General features: G+C 39.9%; 1 protein-coding gene across 2 annotated transcripts; it reads right to left on the minus strand.

Annotated features, from left to right (window-relative positions):
- Positions 1 to 731: 731 nt before the first annotated feature.
- On the minus strand, positions 732 to 15,927 carry tdrd6 (tudor domain containing 6). 2 transcript variants are annotated; one of them, XM_054618712.1, is made up of 19 exons: positions 15,665 to 15,927; positions 13,769 to 13,825; positions 7,684 to 13,297; positions 7,453 to 7,532; positions 7,253 to 7,333; positions 7,106 to 7,151; positions 6,759 to 6,823; positions 6,537 to 6,591; positions 5,840 to 5,907; positions 5,517 to 5,751; positions 5,316 to 5,389; positions 4,626 to 4,674; positions 4,251 to 4,312; positions 3,591 to 3,645; positions 3,389 to 3,441; positions 3,239 to 3,302; positions 2,909 to 2,975; positions 2,293 to 2,350; positions 732 to 1,256 (listed from the first exon to the last, which is right to left on the minus strand). In XM_054618712.1, exons 3-19 carry the CDS (start codon positions 13,217 to 13,219, stop codon positions 1,245 to 1,247), a joined length of 6,660 nt encoding a protein of 2,219 aa, XP_054474687.1. In that variant the 5' UTR covers positions 13,220 to 13,297; positions 13,769 to 13,825; positions 15,665 to 15,927; the 3' UTR covers positions 732 to 1,244. The 2 variants fall into 2 exon arrangements, with proteins under 2 accessions (XP_054474687.1, XP_054474688.1); XM_054618713.1 differs by lacking the exon at positions 2,293 to 2,350.
- Positions 15,928 to 16,891: the final 964 nt, after the last annotated feature.

The following is a 16,891-nucleotide window of genomic DNA, read 5'->3' on the forward strand; positions in this document are numbered from 1 at the left end:
GCAATAGCTTTTTTCATGTGTTAAAACCATAGTTCGTTCCAACATGAAACTACCCCCAACATGTTATGTGGATTATTAGGTCATGATTTCTGGAAAGACTTTGCTTTTTTTCAAAAAAACAATTTGTATTTTGACATGAACTGTCCCTTTTTAAAGGCTGTATCAAATATTTTTTATAAAATATAAACAATCCAGCACTTGTATCCAATGAGACAAAGCCATCCAAACACAAACATTCTGCTGGGACTGGTAAAATCAGACAAATTTAAAAAAAACATAACAGTACATATCAGGCCTGATTAACGGGAAAGGCGCTGTTCACAGGCACCAGACCTCGTCCATTCACACCATCTTCAGGTACATCTGAAAAGGACATACTTGAGACATCATAAGACACTGGGATGGTCTAAAAGAGTGATAATAATGTGGATTTTCAAATTCTGCAAACATTAATGCTAGAATGCAAGTTGTGACTGAAGCGAACAGACAAAATGTTGACAGTTTTTACTTGCAGTAAATACCATTATAATTTGATTCATAGTATACATTTTAGAAATACGAGTTTTTGGTAGTGGCGAGACGTTTCTTGCCAAACTGCGGCTGCCGACAAAGACCAACACCCAAATGTAACTTTACTTACATTATGTAAATGGCAGCAACAAAGAGGACAGAAGGAAAACCAGGACCCAATAGATCTGTACTGATATTTATTGAGCCAACACAAATATATCTTTAACGCATGCATAAATCCACACAAAACACAGAAACCATCTTGTAAATGCTGCATTTCACATCAAACATTCAAAGCAGCTTTTTTTTTTTTTAAACAAAAATAATCAGTCATTTCCAAAGACTTATGTGGCAGTTTATTAAAACAGTCTGTAACACAACAATGCTGCAAGTACCACTGGAAAAGGTAATGGATACAGACAGCAAACTGCTTTTAATGCCATTACTGTACAAAGGCACTTTAAACCACAGGGTTGTTTTTCCAATAGGAACAATGAAACTGGCTAAAGGATAAAGATGAGCTGCCGGGTCAATTCAACAAATCAAAGCTGCCTTTGAGCATTTACAGAAAGAAAAGAACTGAACATGTTGTAACTTAAAGCATATGCAGTTGATTATGTGTCTGATAAAAGGCAAATTAAGTAAAACAGAAAGTGGTCACTCCTCCGGCTTCTTAACAAGCAAAATATCAGCAGATCCATCATTGATTATGAGAGAGAGATGAGTTATCCTCGTCAGCTGGGCCTCTAAAAAGAGGAAGGAACAAAGATGAAGAGATTTGGTATCACATGCAACACATAATCAGATACACCACAACCCTTCAAAGCCGATTTCACACCGCACAACTTTGTAAGTCTTAATGTGCTGCTGTACTGTTCACACTGCTCAACCTGCTGTCTTGTATTCAGTCGTTGAGGATTGAGGATTACACACTACATGACTAACAACGGGGAGTCACACACACATCGTTCACCAGGAGGAACCCACTGAGCTCTCCAAACTACATTTAAAGTCAAGTTTTAATTGTTTTTTCACGTCAGCTAGTATTGTCCATGTTTCATGCTGTCCGGAGAAAGAGATAATATAAATTTGTAACCAGGGAGATGCCGACAGCGAAAACAGCAAAAATATTCGCCATGTCAGAAACTCTTTGGCAAATGAGTTTTCATAATCCATTTATCCATTTCAATGGACAGCCAGGTCCAGATGTTTAGCGTGCTAGACATCAGTCTGTGTTCTTTGCTCGCATACTTGAACAGTTGACAAATGGCTCTCTAGGGCAGATTCACGAGCGTCAAACCAATACAGGTTTGTCTCTGATCTGGATGGGGCTAAAATATTATTGAAAAAAGATAGATGTAATAATTTCCAAAATTCACGACATGTTTCCATGGAAAGAAATATTCAGCTTCTATCCATTTGTTGGCGTTAAGCCTTTCAAAAACATTTACACTGCCTTCAAAAAACGTGTCTCTTCCAGCACACGAATGGATTCACACACTGAGGAGTTACATTCGTTATAGAAAGTTGATTTAAAACAGACTTAAATCATTTAATCGGATGAGTCACTTTATTCCAATCGCATAGTTTTTATTCTTTTTCTTATGTTTAGGGTTTTGACTTCATAAAACAAGCTTCATTCAATTGTAGAACTAAATTAAATTTGGTACTGCACTACTGTGATGTATCCAACTACTTTATGCTTAAATTGTTACATTTCACCTAAGACTTTAATTATCACTAAATCTTATATAATTATTCATTTTTAACAGCATCACTTACCAAAACTGTCATCTGCAGACGATGACATTTCTTCCTCCAGCACACTATGGCTGAAATCCTGGAAAAATCATCAACAAATTCTAAACTTAGACAATGAGTGTGTCGAGACAATGTTGTGGATGTGCTGTTTACTGTGTGCTGTTGTGTCAGCCACTGTGTTCTGTACCAACGTACAATGCCCAAAGAATGGAAACATGTCACAGTATCCTGGGAGCATATCCTGGATAAGGCCCTATCTAGGGGCCTCTTTCACACAAGCAGAACAAAGAAGTCCAGGTATAAATCTAAAAGGTAATTTATGGCCCACTTCTTAAATGAAACTGAGCCCCGAATAAATTCAGCCAGAATAACTGGAAATTTGTTAAGTTCCTTTGTTAAGTGAATGAAAACCTTACTGTCTTTACGGGAACAGTGTCCTCAATTTTAATCTTCGGTCTCCATTACCAAGTGATGTTGTGGTTCACTTCAACTCTGTGATCTGTAGCTTTAGCTTCTATCTTTATCTTTTTAACCTTTTTTCATGCTAATCAGTTTGACATCCTTTCAAAAAGACATATTGTAGTCCCTTTTCTCTGCACCAAAAGGCTTCCAATTTCCTTAATGCAAACACAGTTACCTCTCTGGGACTGGGGGGCTGTGCACCGGCTGCTCAATCTCCTCACTTGCATTTTCTTGATGTGGACCTGAAAAAATTAAGAATAACCTGTTAAATCAGACTCAGGATCAAGCAAAATATGGTTCATGTGTATGTTTCTCTGGTCAAATAATGGAATTACATTTGCTGTCAAACATATACGTCATTGTGAAAATCAATATCAGTGTGAACATTTACAAAAAAACTAAACAATGGAGTGGCTTACTTAACCATTAATATTTGTTTAAAAATGTATTACTGCCCAAATCACAAGGCATGGCTGGCACATTTTATTGTCCACAAGTGTGATACCTCTGCAGATGTCTGTCCGACAGTTCTCTCTGACAAGACAGGTCACCTCTTCAATCTGGTCTCTCTGAAAATGTAATAAAGACAACATGCAATTAGACTGATGTGATGTTTTGATGTTACTTTAGAATTGTGTTGATTGATCTTCAATACCAAATTTGGACAAGGGACTGTGTACTCTTGTGGCTCAGTGTCGGAAGGCAGAGCTGCAAACACAGAAGCAGGTGACACAAAGATCCAGAGTCTCAATGTTATAAAATATACCATAAAGAATGCAGACAGATCCAAGAGGAGGAGGAATGTGTTCACTTCACCATTTCATTCTGACAAAAAAACATTTACGAAAGCAACAAACCAAAAAGGTGATCTTTGTGAAGAGCCGAGGTCTCGTCTTTAGTCACAGAGTTCTCCTAAAACAAAACACCAATAACTGTCATCCAGAGCTTTCTGGAATACAAACCAGCTCAATGAAAACAATCTTTAAAGCGAATCAGAGAGTATGCATAGAGATTTCACGATGCCATTTTTTCCTACCTGATACCAATACCAAAACCTGTATTTGTGTATCGGCACCTGTCCAATCTGTACTGAGCATGTGCAACTCAGAGATGAGAAGGAAGCCAGATGGCTCACTGGTTAACTACTTTCATTATATGCCCTTGTTTAAATGAGTGCTGTGTCCAAAATCAATGAGGAAAGTGAAACTAGTGTGCCATCTTTCTTATCTCTGTTTAGAGTTCCCCATGTGCAGTACAGTTTGGGGCAGGATGTACGGATCGTTGAGCGGGTGACCAATGTTGTTGTTGTTGTTGAGCTGATAAATGATATAACATGATATCGGATTGGTGCATAGACCCGAGTGCTCTCTGATACCTGATCCAGCCTTTTAGGCTGTATCGGAGGCATTTCTGATACTGGTATAAAAACAACAAGAAGTATTTATGCTGACAATCAATATCGTTTCAAACTGCTTTCAAATTTATTTTAATTTGGTATAAATCGGGTTCTACCGTACCTTGTTGTGCATGGCCTCATCCTGCAGGGACAAGTCTCCTATTTGATGCTCTGATGGAGCTTCTGTAAAGACAATCACAATCAGTCTCCAGATCTACTGCACATCATCAAACTGCATGTACTTTAAGAACACAACAGGATATAAACAGAGACTTGTGTGGACCAAGAAGACCGATCATGGAACATTCTAGAGGGTAGTTTTAGAGCTAGTGGTATCTACCAGCGTCCGTGTAGATGTACCAGTGGTAAGAGGATAATACGCATTCCCTTTTATAATAACTTAACTCTTTTTAATTGTAACCTCATATTGAGCATGCAGTATTTATTATTGGCCATCTTATCAGGTATTGTGCATATTATATTGGAGATGACTCACCTGTTAATTGTGGAAGCTCCCTACCAGGATGCTTTGATTCATGTTGAACCTAAAATGTAAGAAATTTAACCATTTTGATGTAAAGAAATACAAATTCAGACACAAGAAAATTGACAGTACTGATTAGAGGCTTTTGTTCCTGCTTTTTCCATGTTAACCTGCTGTCTTGATGAATTCAGTTATGTTCATTTTCACAGCACCACCTCTGTCAGTACGAGAGTCATGTCATACTCGTCTCTCTTCTTTAACCAAAATTAAGTTCTCAGTCACCAATTCATTCAAGTCCTATCATTTTTCCCTTATTTAAGCATGTTCAAGCCTTCCAGTTATTAGAAAAGTGGAAAACTTTAATTAAGAAGTTTGATGAAACCAGTATTTAGATCATGATTATGTGCTGATGGAATTAGTTTTGTATCAAATGTACATTATGCAGCATTTCACAAGCAAGCTGCTCTTGTTGGCTACTAGTAATTTCACCCCCCAGGCATGCATTGTCGACCAGCCTTCATTGGTTCATGATGGCCGGCTCTTATGGTCATTTACAGTATTTACCTTTGAATAGACTCATGTTTAAATTGAATCTGTCTTCAAACCCACCCTGAGCTGCAGCCACACCACAAAGCCTGAAATCCTAGAAACTGTGCAGATACGTAAACCATTAATCAGGTAACTCAATTTGATGCCAATTACCTCTGCTAATGTAATGCTGAGACGATCACCTCTTGCACTGGTGACTTCCCAGTCATTACTTTGCTCATTTGGGTCTGCAGTTCAAAGGGAAAAAAATGAATCATTGATAACACAGTGCATAATAAGTAATGCCAACTACTACCAAACAGGGCTGTGAGAAGTTGTATGATGGTCACACTGCATGTCTGGCATGCTTGATACCTGTGGAGACATCTGTCAAACAGCTCCCCTCCTCAACAGAACAGGTCGCCTCCTCAACAGAACAGGTCGCCTCCTCAAAAGAACAGGTCGCCTCCTCAACAGAACAGGTCGCCTCCTCAAAAGAACAGGTCACCTCCTCAAAAGAACAGGTCGCCTCCTCAAAAGAACAGGTCACCTCCTCAACAGAACAGGTTTCCTCCTCAACAGAAAAGTTTGCCTCCTCAAACCCATCACCCTAAGTAGCAATAAAGTCAAAATTGACATGTCAGACTTGAAAACATTTACAGTTTGATATTAGAATTCTGCAGAGTCAAATCCCTTACCGAATCTTGGGACGGAGCTGTGCAGGTCTGTGTCTTAATGGGTGCTGTGTCCAAGTCAGCTGGCAGGGCTGCAGATATAAAGACAGATTCTTTAGATTAGGGATAGACCGATCAGACTTTTTCAGTCCTGATACCGATATCTGGACTTTGGGTATCGGCCGATAACTAGTACCAATACATTACCAGTGATTAATCAATAAACTGTTTGCCTCACTGTATGGAAAAGAGTTGGATCATTATTTTATGTGTAAGACAACATAAGGCTTGACTTAATTATTGGTTTCCTGACTTTGTATAATAATTTAATACATAGATATACATGTACTGAATTGTTATTTGTTACTAGAGTGGTATCCAATGCCAGATCGGCCAATTGTCAGCGATAACGGATCCAGCTATTTAAATCAGTATCCGGTTGATATCGGCATCAATGCATCTCTTCTTTTAGACAGTGCTTCCATGCTTATAGCAGATTGACCATGAATCCTCTTTTATTGGCACGAATGACTAAGATTAAATGATTTACATGGTTTGATTAGACCCTCCAAATTGGGTTCATGTTTACCTTTATCTATTCCTATTGCAAATACTCTATGTACACACAGATGTCAAATCAAAATGAATGGAGAAGGCAAAAGGCGTTTAAACCAACAATTCAACTTGGGGACACAAACATTTTGAGATGGCGTAATCAGACCTGAATATGTATCCTCGTGATGAGCCAAGGTCTCCTCACCAGTCATCAACACATTCTAAAACACAACAGATTATCCATCACTGGCCGGCACATGTCAATGATGTCCTGTAAAACTGTCATCAAATGAGTCACCTGTACACACTATAATAATTTACTCTGCACAGACTAACAAAAGTACAGGTAAAAAACACCATTCAAAATACTGTATTTCCATAAGATTACCTCAACATGTGGTGTGACACATGGCAGCTCTTCCTTTGGGGCTTCTCCCATGCTAATCTCCTGCTCTGAAGGAGCATGGATAAATATGATCACAATCTCAAACTACAGTACTTTCAGAACACAGGGTATTTTACAATACACTTATTTTATTATCCAAATGTATTTTCACCTGCAATTTGCTGAGTTTGAACTACTTTCTACTTATTGTCTATAAAAGAAAGATGAACTGTACGTCTTTTCTTCCTAATTACCTAAAGCCACAGAGTAAGTTATGTTGTTAGCTTGCCTTAAAAATGACACAATACTCTGCATGAGTGTTTTCATGGTAACATGAAGGAATTCCTCACCAAACGCAGGAAGCACACAGCAGGGCAGCAGCGATGCAGTCTGAATCTACAAGAAACAAAAACACACCATTAAATCCAATGAAAGAGGAAAAAGCAGCAGTTTTTTCTTGAGTAAACTGTGTGTTGCAATACAACAAGGTCATGTACCCGTTTTAAGTTGTCAGAAATGCAATCATGTGTCTCAAGCAAATCAATGCTCTCCTTGGGCCACAGTGTTTCACGGGAAACCTTTGGAAGACCACAACACCCAATTAGATTCCATAAAGTCCATTTACCCATATGAACTCAAGTCAGCGGTAGAAACACCTTAATACTTACAATTTGCAAGTCATTGTCACACAACTTACCATTTTAACTGTAGTCGTACTGGTAAGAGAATTATCCCTTGCCATGATAACCTTGCTGTCATCTCTGTCCTCAGTTGGATCTGGAAACACAAATAAACCCCATTTTTATTTTCCATATTAACATGGTTTCCATACACTAATTTACTTTAGCGTCTTATTTTAGGCGCAACAATGCACCATATCGTTTACTAATCAGAAACAAAATATAAAATAATAAATGAATGTGTTTACCAGAAGAATTCATGTTGTCAAATCTGCTTTCAATACTGTAGGTATGAACCTCTCCTGGCAGAGACTCCAAGTCAGTCTTCTTGCCCTCTGACTCATCTCTGGCATTCATCTGGTTCTCATCCAATGGAGAATTGAAGTCCCCTGGCCCAATAATGTCCAATACTGAGAAAGCCTCCTCTTCAGCTCCTTTTTCAGTTTCCACCGCACTCTTGTCACAGCTCAAGGTCAAAATACCTTGGTCCCCTTTGTTATGAGGTAACCTAGTTTCATCTATGCCGCCATCACATGGCAAAACATCTGCGTGGAGGTCAACAAGCTCGCCGGTGCTCTGCTCTTCACTCTGGTCTCTCTGAGGGCAAATGCAAGCATCAGCAATATCAATGCCTTGGCCTTTGGCATACTCTAGCTGATCCTGGCTTAGTGCAGTTTCTTTCACAGTTGAGTCACATTGCAGTGGTGTTTGGTATGAAGTGGTCATTCCAACTGCACCAGGTTGGTTTTCCGTCGTGGAGCTCTTCCACCAGGTTTCCAGTGCCTCATTTATCACCTGGCCCTGATATTCCATCTGCACAAGGCATTTGATTTTTCCTGCTCCTCTTGTTACTCTGGTGACAGTCAGCTGTAACACTTTGTCTGTTGTAAGCACTGACAGCTCATCTACCGCACTGCTGTCCCAGGATCCATGGGAAGCGTCAAAGCCTTCAAGCTCGCAAAGGAATGCCTGTGAGGGAGTTTCCATCAGGTCAGGGGGTATTTCCCTCACATCTTTAAAGTTGACTTGGGTCTTGTTCCCGTAGTCCACAAAGAGAACAGACAGCTCATTGCCATCTTTGTCGATGACCTCTGCCCTGTACCAAAAGCCATCGTCTGAAAAGAGAGCAATACATGGGCTGCCAGGGGGGAGAAAGCCTGGGTCAATGTGTTTGTGATCAGCTGCATCCAACACTTTTGAGACGCTTGATGTTATCTTCTCAAGGTCCCCTGAGTCCGCCGGCTGACACCAAAAGGTCTGAGCATCATCTATAGCCGTTATGTAGACCTCTAACCTTTGTCCCTCTAAAAACTCTTGTTGGTGGTAGCATAGAGAGGAGTTCGGTGGTGATTCCTCTGAGTTATCTGGCACGTTCTGCCAGATCTGGGCAGGTTGTTCCTTGACTTGCTCAGGTTCCTCTGAGGTATTTTCAGAACCATCAGTTGAGCAAGTAAGAGGGACTTTACACGTGACATTCACACCACTGTCTCTAAGACTGACTTCCCACACAGATCCTGCCGGCCTGATGAAGTTGCACTTGAGCACCTTTTCTCCATTACCCCCGATGTCTTTTTTGAATGCCGACAACATTACTTGGTTAAGCATTTCCTCGTTTCTAAGACCAGCAGCCTCACTCAGCATACAGTGTGTGCTGTAGATGGGAGGCTGCAAGAAAGACTTCTGGAGTCTGCCTAACTTGTCAATTGGCATCATTGCAGTGTTTCCAAAATCAACAAACTCAACAAGAGCCATCGTTTTGCCATGGGTCTCTCGTACAACAGCTCGGTACCACGAGGAATCCTCAGCGAACTCTGCTTGAACAAGGTCACCTGGTTGCACGTCTTTGACGATTTTGGTTTGGGGGGTGGATTGGGGATCATTTAGCTTTTCCACAAGGGAGAATATTTCATCTTCATCTCGGACAAGTTGCACATAGAAACTCATTGGGCTGTTGCAGTGCGAGACATAAACATCTGCTTCCATATCTGATGTGATAGAGTTTAACGGTAGGTCTGCAAGTGTAGGGAATCTTTCCACATCGCTTTCCTTCTTAGATTCAGTGCCATGTGATTTGGTATTGATGAGCTGTTTAGTTTCTGTGGGAAGACTGTTTTTTCCTGGTTTGATATGGGCACCTGCCAGCTCAGAGCCATTTTCTGTACTACTGGGTGTCTGTCTACATGACTGTCTCTTGTGTGGAGGTATGTAGAACTCAAAGGGAGCAGCTCTAATCCTTCGGCTATTTTCATAAACTTGGCACAAAGGCTTTGGTGCAGACTGCAGATTCATATCAGCATTCCTCATTTGACATGCTGGTTTTGGAGCGGAGGAATTTCCATTGATGGTTTGAGTGGGATCTTCAATTTCTGCAGCTTGTTTTGGGACAACTTTTGGAGTATTTTGTGCATGATTCCCCGAAGCCTCAAGTACTCTCTGACTATGGTGGACAATAATCTGCTCTGAATGCTTCTCAGTCTGAAACATCTTCTTGATCTTTGAATTGATCTGAGTGTTGCAATGATACAGCTCAACCTGCAGTTTCCCATCAGGTTCTCGGGCCACAATTAGTGCTCGAAATTTACATTCTGTTACGCTTGTCTCAAACCAGCGGTTCATCTCTGTGGGAACGTTGGCAGGGACGTCAGAGAGACTACACGCAACTGCTTGCACAGGCACAGACATGATGTCATTAGCCTCTCTGGGAACGGGAAGCAAGTCAGACTTTTCCACCTCAATAGTGTCACCATAATCCACAAAGTGAACCAGAATCGCTGGCTTTGTGGCCTTGATCTGTCCCCTGTACCAGTGCCCATCGGTGTATTTCGCAAAGCACAAAGTTCCAAAGACTGTTGGGAGCTTTACATTCTCAAGCTGATGGCAGAGATTTCCCACTTTGATCTTGAGATCTTTTATCACATCAGCGTTCCTCTCGAGGTGGCAGTAGAACTCATGGACATTGTTCACACACGTCACTGTGACCTGTTCCTCTGTTCCTGTTTTGACATTGTGCATGGAGTAGTAGTATGTGTCCAGACGGAAAGATGGCCCAGCAGCTTTCTTCGGAGGTGCACTTTTGACCAGATTGACCATACTGGTGCAGACACTTTCAAAGGGAGTTTCTAGATCCACAATGTTGAAAACAATCTTCTGCTCACTGTACATGACAGCATATATGGTGCACTTTAAAATTGCAAAGTTGGATGCTGCAGTTTCCACAAAGCTGTGGAACTTTGCTATTGCTTCGGCATTCCACTCGTTTATGGCAGACGTGGGGTCAACAGGGTTTAACAGACTGCATCGAAAAGCTTGGCCCTGCAGAGCAAGGAATTGTGGGCTGATCCTCCTCAGGTCATAGAGGGAGACTGTTTCCATCTGGCCATAGTCAACAAACAACACATCCACATCAGGTGTTTCATGTTTGTGAATTACAAGGGCCCTGTACCACATTCTGTTATCAGGGTGGCGAGCGATACAAGCCATTTCCACATTGGGCTGAAACTCACTGCCAGCATAATTAGCCTGTATGTCATGCATCAGCAATTTCAAGTGCCCTGCATTTTGAACTTGTTGGCACCAAAAGTCATTTGGGCTTTCGATGTAGGACACACTTACATCAATGACACTTCCGATGGGAAACATGTGCTCCTTGAATGTTGGAATTTGTCTTTCATTACCGGCAGGGCCAACTGTGTTAAGGGTGGCCTGGGAAAACATGCCTTTGTTGCTGTACACACCATAGAGCCTGGCATCTGGGAGTTGTGGCAGAATGGCAGGTTGAGTGCTCATTTTGGTATTGAGTTGTCGCCGTGTCTCAGCCCTTTCAGCATGGCCAGAACTACACATCAGTGTGCTGAGATCTCTTTCTCCCTGTGCTTTAGGATCTGTTAGTTGGACAACGTAACCCTCATCAAATTTTGCTGTCACATGTACAGTTACTTCTTTATCTGTGACTGCTTTGATGAAATAATCACAGGCACTTTGGCTCCATTTCCCATCTTTCGGCCTGACTCCGGCCAGGGAGCATTTCAATGAGAGACATGGCAGCTTTTTGAACTCGTCAGGAAGGGTTCTGATGTTACTCCGGTCAACCAGTTCCGTATTTCCATAATCAACAAAGAACACCTTGACATGTGTCTCGCCAACTTCAGCCACGGTTGCTCTGTAGAACTCACCATCTTTTGCCTTGGCAACACAGTAGAGGCCAAAGCTTGGAGCCACATCTTTATTCTCCGAGTCTTTGTACAGATGGTAGATGCTATCCATCAGTTCATCCAACTCATTTGAATAGTTCTGTGTTTGGATCCAAAACTCTGAAGGGTCAGATATGTGTTGAACTACCACCACATGTGAGGAGTTGAGAGAGAGGTCTTCAACTGGCAACTTCACTACTATTCCTTTCCCTTCTTTTTCCTCTACAGCCTGTCCAGAAGTTAACACCTTTCTTTGATTTCTTTCTTGTTGAGCTGGATGCTTGCGGCTGGATGCTGTGCTGCGGATGGCATAATCTCCAAGTGGTTTTTCACTCTCAAGAAAACAGCTCTCCTTGGAACCAAACAGGTTGTTAATGCTTGTGCTTTCATCCCCATAGAGTGTGACATACTGGACACCCTCAGAGATGCTTTGGTACTCAAATTTGGCAATCACTGTCTTGTGCAGAAGAAGGGTCCTGAGATAGCCAATCTGGCTGGTTGTCCATCCAAGCCCTTTGTCAATGATTCCATGGAGGGAACAGATATAAGTCACGACGGGCATCCTGAAGAACTCTGTAGCCAGTGGTCTTACATTCTCCATTTGGACAAACTGTTTTGTACCATAGTCTACATTCAACACTTCCACCACTTTGTTTGAGCATACCTGTTGAAGAACAGAGCGGTACCACCTGCCATCACTTCCTCTCGCAGCGCACGGAAACCCAACCATTTCTGGACTTATAATGCAATTCGTCGTTCTGCCCTCACAGCACTGTGTTATTTGCCCAGAGAGTTTCTTCAGCTCTTGTGAGAAGACCTTCAACTGGCAAAACATCCTTCGGGGATTGATCACTTCTGTAACTATGACGGTCTCCACAGTTCCTGCTGACAGCTCTGGGTACATGAAGAGATCTTTCTTATGCAGACGCTCACCTGCTCCCATGGACATCTGAGTCCCTGGAGACACCTCCACTCCACTGTGAGACTGCAGCGACGTAAGGACATAGTCCTGGAACACATCTGGAGACAGCTTCCTGGCAATTCCCATCTCATACATTTGTTTTGATATGCAAGGGATGTGCAGGAGAAATGTTCTGTGCGGCACCAGTACATCTTGCACATGTGCCTTCAAAGACTTCCCGGAAAGAGATTTCAGAAATTCAAGAGCCACTGGAGACCATCTGTTCTCAGGTGAGAGTGGTAACACATTGGCTAGGACACAAAATTCCACTTCGGGTGGCAGGTGGAAGTGGTTCTTCTTGCCCCATGCCAGCCGACTTGTGGTAGTGCTACATGTTCTCCCTTTGTCAAAGAGGAACACACTGTAATTCGAGCCATTTCTTGAGACTATTCGGGACCTGTACCAAGTATCATCTTCTTGAACCAAGCACTGGTCACCAGGTTTTCCTTCAAACTCTTGAGACGCATTTCCAGGAGACTGAATCTCTTTGGCAAGGCACTCATAATCTGCTGTCCTGTCCTCGCTAAATTTCCCCCAGAACTCCACAAGCACACAAAGAGGATGCAAGTGGACGCTTCTTATGAGGACTGTTACATCTGAATATTGTTCAGGGAGTCCTAAGATTGAAGACATTTTGGCAGTTTCATGAATTCCAGCTATCCATGATTTGTCATCTCTCCTCAACACAGCCGTTTGAGCACTGGATGTTATCTGGAAAACATACGCACGCACAAACACAAAAACACACATTAAACATTACATTGACACTCACTCCTAAAATTCTTGTTCCCCTCAATTTTAGCAGATAGTTCACAAGGCTGCAACTTCCAATTTTTATCACCGTTTAATCTGCCAATTATCATTTGATCAATAAAAAAATTACATTACAATTTCATGAGCCCAAAATGATTTTGTTTTATCCAACCAACATTTCACAACCCACTGATATTTAGTTTTACCAACAGATAAGACACATTGAAAATTTTAACATAACACTGATAAAGAAAAAAGGGAAAACTGTCATTTATTTTTCTGTTAATCTACTTATTATTCAGCTCTTACCACAACAATCGCCTTGCTTTAAAAGGCATATCTAAAAACATTCCATCAGGAATGTGCATATATGTAATTGGCAAATTCAATCTATTGCAGCAAATGCTGCCGTATTGTCATAATACTCACTGCTTCTCTGTTGTTTTTAGATGTTCACAGGAGATGATGGAGCTTGCACAAATCTTGCTGAGAGCAGACGAAGAGGGAAATTTGAAAACAGGCCCAAAGCACATGTAACAAACAGAAACTCACATCACTGTTGATCAATTGCATTCAATTCAATGCTGAGGAGTGATGATGAAGATATGTAATTGTACAGGGGTGCTACAACCTTGGGTACAACCATGGCTTAACCAGTGGCACACTAGCAATAAGTGTGCCCTCTCATTTGCATGCCAAATGATGGCGAACCACACTCTACAAATACTTCTATGCCTCCGGTCGGCTAGTACTCATTGCCTTCTTAACAGAATTTGTTAATGCTGATGAACAAGATTGATGGAAGGTTGGTAGGGGGATTTCAACTCAGATGTGGCTGTTGTTCTTAAGGATGACAGCCTTCTTGTATAGTGCTCTCATATATAATGTACAATGTCCTGATTATGGGAGAATATTTATTAATTTCTTAAACGTTACTATGCATGTTGCCTATATGGATGAAAACAAATTACAGATACTTTGGAAATTTAAATATTGATGTGTTGTCATAATTAAATTTAATGTTAACCTCAATGTTGATATGACGAGAAAATTAAAAAGATGGCACTTCATAAGTCCTAAAAGGCTGCCCCCACCTGTAACAGTATAAAACAAAGCAGCTAGCACACACTGCAGCAATCAAACTCGAAAACAGGGATTTTTTTTATGGTTCAAAAATACCTACACAAATTAAATTTAGTCTGGAGTAAGCCTATCCCTTTCAGACAGATTTGTGAAACATGGCTTTGAAAGATGACATTAGATTACTAAATTTCAATTTTCAATAAAGGATTTTTATCAGTTTCATCAATGGTCATTACTTATCACCTTGAAATTTCATGCACCTATTATTTAATCAATACTTTGGCAGAACTACTTTGTCTTTAAGATGTACGTTTTAGTAGATTAATAATAATTAAGTAAAAACTTAGTATATGGTGGGATTATATAACTTTAAATTAAAACATATATAAACAACCATTGACTTGCCTGGTCTGATATATTTTCCTCCTCTGGCAAAATCCCCAGTAATTTTTTTTAAATAAATGTGAATATTAAATTATTAGGATAGTAAAAGTAAATTATATGTAAATAAAGTACAAAAAGTGAATAATATATAAAAGCCTAAATATAAAGTAATATATTATACATTATAAAATAAATAATCTGTTAAATGTTAAAGTGTATGGGTGTTTGGCATAACATTCCTACATACCTCCCATATTTGGAGACACATATAAAATCATATTTCTAAGAAACTTTTCAGAATTAAAGTATTCACTATAATAAGAATATATATATATATATATATGTTTCATTACCATTCACTTACAGATACCAACACTTTTCCTGACAGTGACGTTAGACTGATATTAATAAGTGTATGAATTTATTTTCCTTGTCCAATGACAAAAAATGAGGCATAAAGGAAAATGCCTCAAAAAAAAAAAAAAAAAAAACTCTTGTATATTGTTGTTTTTTTCGATCTCTAAAGACCATATCACTTTTTAGAGAAAAAAAAAACACTAACAAATAATTTTCATTTTATATTTTACACCTCCAACAATAAGAGGGACTAACTAGACCACAAGAGACCAATTCACCATCATTTAATGGTCAAAAAAGTTAGTAAGCAACTCCATGTTAAACATTTTAATTGGTGGAATCAGTAAACTCACGAACTGGTTAAATTATTTTAATAAACGTAATGAATAAACAAACCCTAACTCTGAATTAAACTAGCTAGCGTTCCGTTCAGACGTTAGCATTAGCCGAGGTTACCATCGTTACCAACGTCGTTAAACGCACCGTTTGAATCTAACTCACCCGTTTTATTTAGTCTTCTTCAAGTCGCGACCGACGGTGACAACGCAGGTTTATGGAGTTAACGTTAATCTCTCCAATCTGCACACAGCCGCCTAGACCTGCTTCACGGTTAGCTTAAACCTGCTTCACGGTTAGCTTAAACCTGCTGCACGGTTAGCTTAAACCTGCTGCACGGTTAGCTTAAACCTGCTGCACGGTTAGCCTAGCTGGCCGCTGTTGGTCAAGCCCAAGTTGAGGGAAACCCTTCACCGCAGCCACAGATTCGACAAAACGGTTCTTCTGTTGATGACGTCAACTTTCGCGTTCCGAAAACTCTGCACGTTTTTCCCCCTATTTTTGATTTTTTTTTTTTTCTCCACCCTTGACAAACCTCAACCCGGAACTGTTACTCTGTAAAATTTTGCTTACTAACTTTTTTGACCATTAAATGATGGTGAATTGGTCTCTTGTGGTCTAGTTAGTCCCTCTTATTGTTGGAGGTGTAAAATATAAAATGAAAATTATTTGTTTCTAAAAAGTGATATGGTCTTTAGAGATCGAAAAAAACAACAATATACAAGTTAACTTTTTTCACAGTACATAGGAATTTTTTTTTTTTTTTTTAAAAAGTGATATGAGGCATTTTCCTTTATGCCTCATTTTTTGTCATTGGACAAGGAAAATAAATTCATACACTTATTAATATCAGTCTAACGTCACTGTCAGGAAAAGTGTTGGTATCTGTAAGTGAATGGTAATGAAACATATATATATATATTCTTATTATAGTGAATACTTTAATTCTGAAAAGTTTCTTAGAAATATGATTTATAGCTTACATGTGTCTCCAAATATGGGAGGTATGTAGGAATGTTATGCCAAACACCCATACACTTTAACATTTAACAGATTATTTATTTTATAATGTATAATATATTACTTTATATTTAGGCTTTACACAAGTAAATGCACAAATTGGACTAAATCTGTTTTTCTTTTCCAAATGGAATAGAAAGCCTGTCTCCTGATCCCGATACTGGCAGATCAATAGTTTGAACTGACTTCCTGACCAGTATTTATCTCTTTTATCTGATCATTTTTATTGATTCATCTTTATCATTTTATTTACCAGCAGCAGATTAAAGTTGTTTCAAACCACATACGATATGATATATTCATTTAAACTTGTCATGACGTTCTTTCACAATGCAGCTGATGAATATGTCATATTACATTACAGTCATTTAG

Source organism: Anoplopoma fimbria, chromosome 18 (genome assembly GCF_027596085.1).
Source record: "Anoplopoma fimbria isolate UVic2021 breed Golden Eagle Sablefish chromosome 18, Afim_UVic_2022, whole genome shotgun sequence".
NCBI lineage: Eukaryota > Metazoa > Chordata > Actinopteri > Perciformes > Anoplopomatidae > Anoplopoma > Anoplopoma fimbria.